This window comes from Helobdella robusta (genome assembly GCF_000326865.2).
Source record: "Helobdella robusta unplaced genomic scaffold HELROscaffold_70, whole genome shotgun sequence".
Classification (NCBI taxonomy): Eukaryota; Metazoa; Annelida; class Clitellata; order Rhynchobdellida; family Glossiphoniidae; genus Helobdella; species Helobdella robusta.
In genome coordinates, this window is record NW_008705399.1 from 142,261 (window position 1) to 155,418 (window position 13,158).

The 13,158-nt window shown below is 31.4% G+C and overlaps 3 protein-coding genes across 3 annotated transcripts in view; all 3 read left to right on the forward strand.

Moving 5' to 3' along the window:
- HELRODRAFT_115802 (hypothetical protein) overlaps positions 1-2,029 on the forward strand; it is a gene marked incomplete at its 3' end in the record, with an annotated part of 5,752 nt that extends 3,723 nt beyond the window's left edge. The window contains exons 12-13 of the mRNA XM_009031137.1: positions 1,071-1,159; positions 1,653-2,029. Coding sequence (XP_009029385.1) covers positions 1,071-1,159; positions 1,653-2,028 — 465 coding nt within the window. The remainder of the gene's footprint in view (positions 1-1,070; positions 1,160-1,652) is intronic.
- Positions 2,030-4,415: 2,386 nt separating this feature from the next.
- HELRODRAFT_115805 (hypothetical protein) lies at positions 4,416-7,199 on the forward strand (the record flags this gene model as incomplete). The annotated part of the gene is made up of 8 exons (XM_009031138.1): positions 4,416-4,885; positions 5,101-5,216; positions 5,328-5,511; positions 5,604-5,717; positions 5,829-5,991; positions 6,282-6,431; positions 6,527-6,622; positions 6,871-7,199. The coding sequence occupies exons 1-8, from the start codon at positions 4,664-4,666 to the stop codon at positions 7,197-7,199; spliced, it is 1,374 nt and encodes a 457-aa protein (XP_009029386.1). The 5' UTR covers positions 4,416-4,663.
- Positions 7,200-7,284: 85 nt separating this feature from the next.
- HELRODRAFT_146283 (hypothetical protein) lies at positions 7,285-8,224 on the forward strand (the record flags this gene model as incomplete). Its single annotated transcript, XM_009031139.1, has 2 exons — positions 7,285-7,421; positions 8,128-8,224. Coding segments are annotated over 2 exons (234 nt in total), but the record flags the coding sequence as incomplete, so codon positions are not given.
- Between the last annotated feature and the right edge of the window lie 4,934 nt (positions 8,225-13,158).

A 13,158-nucleotide genomic window follows, 5' to 3' on the forward strand; every position in this document is an offset into this window, starting at 1 on the left:
TTGCATTACGTGTTTGTAGGTATACAACACAATACAATACAATACTTTTATTTCCTCGTCAATATAATACAACATAATGATAAGAAGGTAGGATGGTTGTGAGAGAGTTCATTGAGGAACTCGTCATCTAGCACAACCACCTGGAACATGAATTGTCAAAGTTCTGCAAAATAATGTCAATTAAAATTTAGATAAACATTTGTTCCCATGAGAGACAAAAAAGAAGCAACTGGAGAAAATAGCTGGGAAAAATTAAATGTTAAATTACAGCAGTTAAATGAAAAATGCAAAATTACACGTATCATACTCACTTACACACATCACACACACTCACACATCCATACACACGCGCACACATCCATACACACTCACACACATTCATTTCTCACTTACACACATCCATACACACTCACGCACAAGCATTATTCTTCTTTCTATGTCGACATTTAGGATTTAAACTGAACTGCTTTTGAGAATGTGTTCATCTTGTGTGAATTTTACTGTGTAATGCAGTTTCTGTGTTAAAGGATAGGTTAACAAAAGCAGCTGTTGCACAAAACTCTAGCCATTATTCATCAACCAGTCAAGTTGTTTTTGAAGCAATTTTTAAAAAGTTAAGCCCGTACAAGACTCAACAAAATCGAATCTTTTGGCAAAATTTGTTGGAATAATGTAAAAAAAAATATATGATATAAATACAATAAAGCAGAAAATTAAATTTGTATTTTTGTGCTCTGTAGAAATAAACAACAAAAATGGCTTGTCTGTGTTCAAAAAAAATCAAACTTAATTTGCGATTTTCATTTTAGATATTGCATGGATACCATTTTGTATTCTTTATTTTATTTATTTATTTTTGAAGGATGACCAAAAAAGATAAACTTGTGGATAGGCCACCCTTAACTAAAAATTCTAACCATAAATGTAACAGAAATGTCATGAAATACATACACATAAACTCACGCCCACACATACTTAGAAAACACATTCTTCTAGTAATAAACTTCATAGAAGCAATAACGTTGTGGCTGTTTGTTATTTAATATAATTTTATTAATTATCTGTATCAGGAGATAGAGAAATTGACACAACGCAAGCAGATGTTGGATGATGAACTAAGGGAGCTGTTGAAACATCATCAACACATCTTATCGTACAGGTTGGTTGGTTGGTTGGGCTGGCGTGTGATTGGTTGGCTGGTTGTTTGTCTGATTTGATTGGTTGATTGATTAATTGTAAGTGGATGATAAACTGCTGGATGATAAACTGAGAGAACTTTTGAAGGACCATCAACAAATGTTACCGCACCGGTTGGTTAAATAATTGGTCGAATGGTTTGACTAGATGGTTGCTTGCTTGATTGATTGTGTTAGTTTGTTGGTTGATTGATTGATTGATTGATTAGTTGGTTGGTTGGTTAATCGGTTGATGAAATCTGATGAATCCAAAAGCAATAAATTTATGACCAAAGAAGCAGAATTTAATTTTCATTTCAATTACTACAAGTCGTAAAACTATTACTGCTGCTACTTCTACTCACTCACTCACTACTACCACCACTATTACCCCTACTACAAACTACTACTATTGGCACTAAAATTAGTAAAACATCAACAACAATAACAATAATAATAATAATACATTTTACACAGGAGGCCATCTGAGAGCAAGAACAAAGACTCCGAGAACCAGGGCCCAGCAGCAGCTGCGTCTGTGCAGGCAGTAGCATCCAACAACAACAACAATAGCAACAACATCAACACAACAGCAGCAACAAACAGCAACAGCAGCGATGACGTCAACGCATCAGCAGTAAAACAATCGCGTCCGACCTCGTCGTCAACAACAACATCACTATCATCTCAAGCCAATGAAAATTCCAACAACAACAGAAACAACAACAACAGCAACAATAACAACAGAAACAAATACAACAACAATAACAACAACAACAATAAAAACAACTACAATAATGGTAAATATAATAACAAAAATAATAGACCTATGGCCTACAACAACAACAGCAACAACAACAACAGAAATAAATACAACAACAACAATAATAATAATAATAATAACATGAATTACGGTAATAAAACCACTGCTCATAAAAACAACAACAACAACATTCAAAATGCGCTTCAACAACAACATAACAGGCAAAGGAACCAAAACAGCAGCAACAACAACACAAACACCATTGCAAATAATCACAGTCATCATGATGATCACCACTCATAACCATCACTGACTATGATTATGCGAATGGTGCTGATAACGATGAAGATGGGGAAGATGATGATGATGATGATGATGATGAGAAGGATGATGATGATGGTAATAGTAACAATGATGGTAGTGATGATGGTCATGATCATTGTAGTAGTGGGACGATGATTTGTCACTAATTCGTTTCATATATGTATGTATATGTGTTTATATCAGTATGTCCTTTGTAATATTCAGATTATTATGATTTGTTATAACTATTATTATTATTATTATTGTTGGTTTTTTTATTCTTATTATTATTCGGTCGCCGTCATTTCCTCAGCAGCATCTTCATTCATATATTTATTTACTCATTCATTCATTCATTCATTCATTCGTTCGTTCGTTCATTCATTCATTCATTATTTGATTTGGTTTTTTTTTACTGTTTCAATTTCTTTGTTGTTACTGTGAAACAATAAAATTACATACACACCTACTCAAGCATATAAAAATAATATAATAATAGATAATAATACTAATAACAATAAATAACAATAATATTAGTGAAAACGTTACTGAAATTCCGACCGGACGTGTTGTTGGGCGGAAGTTAGCCCAGGAAAGATCAAATTTATGACGGCGTTAAAATTTTGGCGGGAATTCATTTTTTTAAACAGCGCTTGATTTTTCCGATTTAAAAATTGTATTTTTTTAGTTGGAGATTTATGAAGGTACTCGTTATCGGCGGAGATATACTCATTGTAACTACTGCTACTACTACTACTACTACTACTACTACTACTTATAATAATAAATTGTTATAATAAATAATGATAGTATCTTTATTATTACATAGTATCTTTACTTGTTTCATTTTGTTTAGTAAAGAATATGTGTATCGGTCTGTTGAGTTTTTCAGGTTTTTCAGTATATTATTATTACTACTAATAATAATATTATTACTATTAATATTATTATTATTGTTATGATTATTTGCCATTGTATGTAATTGACTAATGACATTTGCCTTTTATTAAGCTTCACTTTCTCAAGATTATCATTATTATTTTTATTATTATTATTGCTTATTTACGTTATTCTCGCTTATTATTGTTGTTATTTAAATTGATTATCATCGTCATCGTTGATTCATGTCATTAAGTTAATTGGTTTGACGTAATTAGTTAAGAGTTTCAATTGGATTTGAGCGTTTAATTAAGAATTGAAATTATTAGCAAGAGAGTGTGATTTGTTTCGTTCTCTTTATTTAGTTTTTATTATTACCTTTGGATAGTTTTTATATTATTATTATTATGTGATTAATATGGTTTAGTTAATTAATTTCTAAATTGATTGATCTAATCAATCAATCAATTAATTAAATTGATTAATTGATTGATTAGACACGCAATTCGTTTGGCTTTTTCGCATATGAGATTTCCCTTCCTCTTGCTATTATTGCTATTCTTACTTGCTCTTTAATTATTATTCAATTTTTGTGGAAATTTTTGGATTTCAAATCTCCCTTCAAAAAATGTTTCATCCGAGTTTCCTCTCTTCGGTTTTTTTTTTTATTTCGACACGTCATCTTTTAATTATTTCAAAGTTAATTAGTGAATTATCAATTCTTTTGTCCATAATACTAATAACAATAACAATAATACCAGTGATAATAATAATGTGTTGATTAATTTATTATATTGATATTAATGTATTTGTTTAAATAATGTAACAACGACAACAACAATAATAATGAAACTTGTTATGCTGTTGTTGTTAAGTATAGTATTAATAATTATATTTTTTAGTTATTATTATTATTATTGTGTGCCGTGTGTGAAACACATGCTTTGTAAATTCTGTTCTTTTATACGTGTAGTTCTCTCTTATGTAAAGAAGGATTTTTATTGTTATTACTATTGTTTTTCATCATTATTATTATTATTATTTAGTTGTTATCTTTTAAGTTTTTGACGAGGCTACATAAATATAGAAACTAATAAATATTAATTAAATGGCTTGGCCGTTCATTGTTCAATTTTCACCTTCCTAACGTGAAGTCGTACTTCTGAGTCCGTATTCTAATTATATGGCCTGTCACATCTATGGATTGTAAATACTTAAGTTTACTTTTAAATTGTTAATACTAAAGTTCGCTTTTAAACCTCGCGCACCGACTTGATTTGTTTACATTACCGACGGCCGAAAGACACGGAAAGAAAATGTTTCGTTGTAAACCAAAGAGATGTAAAAATTAGGTGATAAACCATACAATTTTTGGTCATAGTAGTGGTTTTGTAAATAATAATAATCATTTTAAATTTATTCTTGGTTTTTTTTCCTATTGTTTTTCGTTTTCATTTTTGACAAAAACTAAAATAATAGTTTACTATTTTTTACTTTAATTAAATAAAAATTTTAAATATTATATTAATGTAATACTATAATAATGGACTTCATACACAAATTGGTGAACCGAAAAAAAAGAGAACTAAATGAATTTAATGAAAGTTTCCACTTAGATGAAAAAATACTTACCACAAGTTATGGCCTGACTAATGTTAATCTCAGATCATACCAAATTGAGGGAGTTAAATGGTTGATTGCACATTACGAATGTGAAGTTGGCAGCATACTGGCCGACGAAATGGGCTTAGGCAAGACTTGTCAGGTAAATTAGAGACATTTTAGAATTATAATTGCTTGTGAGTTATGACACTTTTGAAATGGCTTTTTTTTCATACATTGTAGACTTGAATTGAACAGAAGTAGTTTTGTATTGTTCTGTCTTGCTGGTTGTATAATAATATTACTATTTACTATCACTATTATTATTAATAATATTATCATCATAATTTATATTATTATTCTTATTATTTATTATAGACAATTGCATTTTTGTTATATCTGTATAATGATAATGGAAAAAAACTTAAGAGGCCTCCTTCAATCATACTAACACCATTATCTGTTCTTAATAATTGGAGGAATGAACTGACGAGGTTGGAAATAATAATAATTATATTTATAATTATTATATTATTATTATTGTAATTATCATTATTATTATAGTAATTATTATTTCTATTATTGTTATTTATTATTATTATTAGATTTGCCCCAAGTTTGAAATTTCTGGTCTACACCGCTGATAAAGATGAAAGACAGAAATTAAGAAGAAAGTTATCTAATAATTATAATAATAAATATACTAAAAATAATTATAACTATAATAATATTGATGATGATGATAATGATGGTGATACAGGATATGACATCATTCTTACATCATATGAAGTTATTATTATTGTTGTTATTTTTTGTTTATTGTTTATTGAGTCTTTTTTGTAGTTATAATAATAATATCGATGATAATTCTAACCTACCAGATATGCCTTGTCGATCAAAGTTATTTCTTGAAACGTGATTGGTTGACACTCGTAGTGGATGAAGCTCATAGGCTGAAAAACAGCCAATCACAGCTTCACATTGCCTTGAAGGAGGTTGCTAAAAATAGAATTAATAATAAAAATCATAATATTAATATTATTACTAAAATTATTGTTATTATTATTACTATTATTTATTACGATAGCCTCATTATTTACTTGCAGTTCACATTTAAACATCGAGTTTTGCTAACTGGCACCCCTATTCAAAACAATTTGACTGAACTTTACTCTCTCCTATCATTCATTTCTCCACAAATTTTTTCTGATTCTCATCTGAATTCTTTTTTGAAGAAATATGAAAATATCGTTCGATCTAAAGATGACGGTTAGTTGGATGGATGGATAGATAGATTGATGAATGAATGAATGAATGATTGATTGAATGAATGAATAGATAAAGAAAAAAATAATTGGTTGGATGGGTAAAAAATTAATTATATAGATAAATAAATGGATAATTGATTGAGTGAACAAATGCAAAAATGGATTGATGAATATTGATGGTAGTTAAATTAAGTTGAAATGTTTTGTTTCTCTAAATTAATCTCAAATAGAGAGAGAGAGAGAGACAGACAGAAACTGAAAAATTAATATAAATTAAATGTTTCTCCACAGATCTTAAAAGGTTACTTGACACAATGATGCTACAGAGATTAAAAGCAGATGTACTGTTTGACATTCCATCCAAACAGGAAATAGTGATGTACCATTCGTTATCATCTTTACAGTTAGCGCTATATAAAGGAATCCTATCTAAAAATACTGGTTATTCTTTTTTATTGATAGTTTTTTTCTTCATCTTTCTATTATTTTCATTATCTGCATAATAAAATAATTATAATGGTAATAATCTTTTTCAGAACTTTTTAACTCTCGTACTAGCATCAACAAGACAAAGTTGAACAACGTCCTAATGCAGTTAAGAAAGTGTGTTTGCCATCCGTATCTGTTTAATGGTCGGTTGGCTGGTTGGTCAGTTGGCTGGTTGGCTAGCTGGTTGCTTGATTGATTTGTTGGTTAACTAATTGATTGATTGATTGTTATGTTCATTCATTCTTTTATTCATTCTTTCTTTCTTTATTCATTCATTCTTTTATTCATTCGTCGATTAGATTATTGCCCCAAAAACTTCATAGTTATCAATGTAAAAAAAAACTGTCGCATTTCATCATTTTATTGCAGTTTAATATTTCTTCCTGAACAGGAGTCGAACCCGAGCCCTTCGTGTCGGGTGAGCATCTCTTTACGAGCAGCGGGAAGCTGCTGCTGCTGCATAACTTGCTGAAACACCTGCACTCTCTCAATCACAAGGTTCTGCTCTTCTCGCAGTTCACATCATTTCTCGACATCGTTCAGGATTATCTCACCTATCAAAGTTTGTTTTCTCGTTGTTGTTGTTGTTGTTGTTTCGGATTTGTGATGGTTGTCATCAATGTCATCAGTATCATCATCATCATCAACAACATCAACATAATCACCATCGCAAACATTACCACGATCATCATCATCATCATCAACCCCACAAGAAATTAGCTACGAGAGACTGGATGGCTCCGTACGAGCAGAAGAGCGCAACATGGCGGTCAACAACTTCAACAACGATCAAACGACCTTGACATTTCTACTGAGCACGAGGGCCGGAGGTCAAGGTCTCAATTTGACCTCTGCCGATACGGTCATATTTTTAGATCAAGATTTCAACCCACATAACGACTTGCAGGCTGCCGCCAGGGCTCACAGGATTGGTCAGAAGAGGTGGGCTGCATAGGCGTGGTCTTGTATGTGACTGGTTGGCTGTGTGCATGACCTCGTCTGTGATTGGTTAGCAAAATGGTGGTCCTGCTAAAAATGTATGTCGAAAGATAATTAGCAATTACTATCGTCGACTCAATCAAAAAATTCATTAAACATGGCTGATGAGGTGGATCAGCTGCTTGAAGTGTTGGAACGTTTGAGGTGAAGAAGGAAGTGAGCGATAAGTTGACCGTCAGATTGGAGAATAATCTTTCGGAGCCTGCCCGCGTTGCTGACCAACGAAGAATACTAAGAACTCGCAGGCAGAGCAGCAACAACTGTTTTCCAATTTCTTTCCACCCACTCATTCGCGTAGAATGTGATTTTCTTGCACTATTGCCGTGAAGATCATATACAGAAAGCTTGCGGACGGATGTTTGTTTGTGTGACACTTTCCTCACTTCGTTCGTGTGCCTGCGTGTTTGCGTGTTAGTGATGCGTGTTAGTGATGCGTGTTAGTGATGCGTGTTAGTGATGCTTTACTCGTCTCTGGCGGTCTTTAGACGATGAAGACAAAAATATGATTGTTTTTATGGTAGCCGATAATAAAACAACATTAATATAACAACATATAATATAACAATAATATTATAACAACAACACATCCATAACAAAACTAAAAAACAACAACATATTTGTGACAACACCAAAAACACTACAAACACAGGAACGTGAAAATCATAAGATTAGTCGGTAAGAATACAGTTGAAGAGATTATAACGAGAAGAGCCGCTAAGAAGTTATTGCTTACTAACGCTGTTATGAACACCGCTGCTACTACTACTACTACTACTGCTGCTACTACAGCTGCTACTACTACTGCTGCTGCTACTGCTGCTACTACAGCTGCTACTAGTAGTGATAGTAATGTAGCATCGTCATCAGCGTCGTCGTCATCTTCTAATCAAAATGAAAAACTTGAAAAAGTATGTTATATTGCTACGTGAGGTTTTTTTTGTTCTTTCTACAACTTCTGTAGTATTGTAATGATAATAATAATATTATTATTATTATTATCAATTAATACATATAAAATAAGTTATTATAAATTTTTGTTTTTTTTTCTATTTAAAAAAAAGATAGAGGTCATACTGAAATTCGGCTTGGACAAATTATTTTCAAACGAGTGCAAAGGCGACGACAATAATGACGTCAATAACAATCGTGACAATAATAATAATAATAACACTAATAATAATAATAATAATAATAAAAACAATAATAATAATGATGTAGCCAGCTCGAGTTTATGCATTGACTTTGATCGTATTTTAGGCTATACGGAGAACGGTCACTGGATTGACGTAACGACAAATAATAATAATAACAATAATAATAATAATGATAATGATAATAATAATGATAATAACTATGGTAATGCTGATGGTATCGATGACAATAACATTAGTGATAACAGCAATGGTTGCCATGGCAACGATATTAGTAATAGTAGTTGTAATAATAATGATAATAATAATGTTGTTATGAAATTTACATGGGCTGACGATGATGATGATGATGATGGCGAGAGAAAATCTAATATGTACGTTTTTCAAGGGAGAGATTACTCAAATTATAAGACCCACCATAAGAATAGTAATAATAATAACAAAAATAATAATAACAAAAGTAATAATAATAATAATAGCAATAAGGACGATGACGACGATGATGATGAACCGACTAAAGCTGATTTAGACTATTTTGAAAAGTTGAAATTGGGTGATTGGCATTGTTTGTTTTTTTTCCTCAAAAATAAACTTGGCCTCTTTATTTAGCGCATAATTTAAATAAAAACTGATTTGTTTATACTTAATTTAGCAATAACGAACGATAATATTGTGTTGATCTTTTTATTTTTGTAGAAGCGGAATTTAAAAGTGAAAACAATGGCGACGACCACGATGATGATAACAAAAAGACTAGAAAGCTGAGACACCAACAACCGCGGGCGTCGACGTCATCATCGATGTTGCCAAAGATCCAATTTAATTTTCTAAAATCACCAAAGAAAACGAAAAAAGCAAGCGCACCGTTGACAGTTGAGCAGCTGGAAGAGAGAAAGCAGAGAGTTGGTTTTGGTTGTCGTTTTGTTTGTTTACGGTTGTCATTTTGGGCTATTTTTATTGTGTGCTTTTAGCCATAAATCCGAGAATTAATTAGAGAGAGTTGATAATAATAATGAAAATAATAATCTTTATTATTATTATTGTTGTTGTGGTTGCTGTTGTTTTCTTTTTAAAGAGATTGCAGAAGATTAAGCTACTGGCTGAAGAGAAGGAGTCTAGAAGAGTTAGAAAGATGGAGAGAAGAAAGCAAAGATTGTATGTTACTGTTGTTTATTATTATTATTATTATTATTATTATCATCATCATCATCATCATTATTATTATTATTATTGTTGTTATTAAGTTTCTAAATTAAGGCTACAAACATTCTGATCGTTTTTCATTCGTGATTTATTTGAAAAATTATGAACCGAACGAAAAGCTAGGAGTGAATGAGAAATTGTAACCAAAAAATTCTTACAGACAAAAGCTATGGGACGACAATGATTACAGATCTCAAAAGTTATCGGAGGATGAAGATGACGACGACGACGACGATGCTACTGAGGATGACGACGACGACGACACCTCGTCATTCATTCATTACGTAGTGGGTGACGTCACAGAACCAACCAATCAACATCGCCAAATTTATCGTGATAATCATAATACGCATAATAAAAATAATAATGTGGATAGTGGTGATGGTGACGATGAAACTTCAAAGAAAAAAACCCAAATTAAAAATAGAAACAAAGACCTGAGCATTGTGATACACTGTACAGGTGTCCTGTTGCGTTTATATGTCTATGTAAACAAATTTTTATATCTATGTATGAGTATATGTTTGTATCTATGTATGCATGCGATTAATTGTCAATGTAAACAATTTTTTCCATAGATAATTCAGGGCAATGGGGCAGGGGTGGAATATTTAGATGCATCAATTCACGGTCTTCGGTTCCACGGGAAAAATACAGAATGGCGTTTGAAATGAATGGTATTGTCTTTCTGTTTATTAATATTATTATTATTAATATTATTATTATTATTTTCATTGTTATTATTATTGCTATTATTACTTATTATCATTATAGTTATTGTTTGTTTTTTTGTTTGTTATTATTACTATTTTTCAGATTTAAACCTGGGAGACGTACATATGTTTCAAATGGAGGAAGATAACGATGATGAAGACGACGACGATGATGGGCATGATGTTAACCAGCCAACATCAACCAGATTTGAAACATTAGTATGTGTGCGTGTGTGATTATGTTTGTGTGTGTGTGTGCGTGCGTGCGTGTGTGTGTGTGTGTGTAAGTATGCTGGTGTGTACCTGTATTTGCGTCCGTGTGTGTATGTGTGTGTGTGTGCATGTGTAAAATTAAACCTTTTGGAATTCCCAGTTGGCTATTTTGGTTGTCCAATCACGCTCGAGGAACAATAGCGTGTCACCGATTAGTATGAAGCTTCTGGAGAGCGCGTTTGCTAAGTTATCTAAATATGCCAAGCAGCATAATGGTTGTTGTTGTTTGTTGTTGTTGTTTGTTGTTATTGTTGTGGATGATGATGATGTTGATGATGATGATGATGGCATCATCTCGATAATCATTTTTTATCATCATCTAATTCTTCGTCATCATCATAATCAAACTAAAGCATTGCGATCACCTCCATAATACTCAACACCCCCATCACAATCATCATCATCATCGCTAGTGTCGTCATCATCAGCATTTGTACTATCATCATCATCATCGTCGCCATCATCATTATCATAATTTACATCACAATCACCATCAACAACACAGCTTCAATCCATTGTCCCAGAATCGGCTGCCAACAACAACACCCCAACAAATCAACAAGTTATAATTATAATTATCATTATTATTAATGTTGTTATTATTATTATTATTATACATTGTACCTTTTAGAAAATACAATGGTATCATTGAATAATACCGCCATAGAAGACTGGTACCCGGTCGAAAGAATGATCAAGAAGTATTTCTCATCCAAAAAAATCCCTACATACATGTTCGATCTTTTGTTATTATTATTATTATTGTTGTTGTTGTTGTTTGTTTTTCTTCTTCTTCTTCTTTTTATTATTATTATTTTCTACAGTTACTATTATCCAAAGAACAAGATTCTAAATAAGAAGAGTTTAAAACTTGAAGAAAGAAAAATTATCGATGACGACGATGATGACGACATTAACAACAGCAACAACAACAACAATAATAATAATAATAAAAAGAGAAGAACATCTCAAGATTGCCGCACATCCCTGTGGTGCAATAAGCTGCCTAATTTTATGGACGGTGTAACTGTAAAGTTTTACCTAAGTAAGACAAACTGGGACTAATTTGAAATTTGAAAAATGTAATAAAATGATAAACAAAACGATGATAATGTTTATATTTAGAGGGCAGGAATGATAGACACCATCACACGAACGATGATCACATCAACAACAACAATAACGATGATGATCAGGATGGTGATGATGATGATGATGGTTATGGTTGCTACGAAAATGATGATTATGATCCTCATCTAAATTCCTTTATTAAGGAGTTAACAAGACACATTATTGCGTTAGTAAGCACATACACACTCATACACACACATACTTTCTCTCACACACAAACACACACAAACACACACACACAGTTATGGGGGCAATGTAATTAAAGCGGATGATGATGACGACATGAATAACATTGAAATGACGTCAAGGGCAGCCACCCATGTAATTACGTCTGCAAAGAATAATAAGGAGAATGATGATATTCTGAAAAAATTAAAAGTTTTTGGAGCTTTTTATTATAAATAATTTTTCTTAATTTCATTTTTGTGTATAGTATATCAGGGGTGGGCAAACTTTTTGTTGTGAGGGCCGCATTGAGAGCTATTTTACCTTTGAAGGGCCGCATGTGTACTTAAATAGCAAATTTTTTGACCCGGGGGAAATTTTTTTGAGATTTGTAGTTTTTTTTTGTCATAATGCCTGGCTGCCGGCTGTAGTTTGCCCGCCTCTGTAGTATATTATCACTAATAAAACTTCTATTAGAATGTATTTTTAAAGGTTAAACTATTTTTTATCAAGAAATATGATTGAATTATAATAGTATATCTCATACATACGCTCTTGCTATTTCTTTCTTTTTTTCTCTTTATATATAAATAGTTATTATTTATATATTTCTAAGCATATTTTTTATGATTATTTATAATTATTATTTATTATTACACATATAATAAAATTTTTTCCTTCAAGCAATCAAAGGTCAACATCGTGGATCTGGCATGGTTAATTGACTCAATAAAACGTCAAAAACTAATGGAAACTGATAATTATTAATTAAATAAATGATAATTTGTTAATTACTGATTAATTCATTTATTTATCTTATTTAATTTTTTTATTTTATTTGGTTAGAAACGTTTACGAAATCGTCGTAACTAAATGAGTCGCAATTTTCAATGCGTGTTTAAGTCAGTAGTGTGAACAATTTTGAATTAGAAAAATAACATTTTCGAAAAGAAAATCGTCGGTTTGTCGTATTTTACCGTTAAAATATAAAAATTGTAAAAAGTAAAGTTTATACATAGATAAAAAATTTTTTGCTTTGTGTTG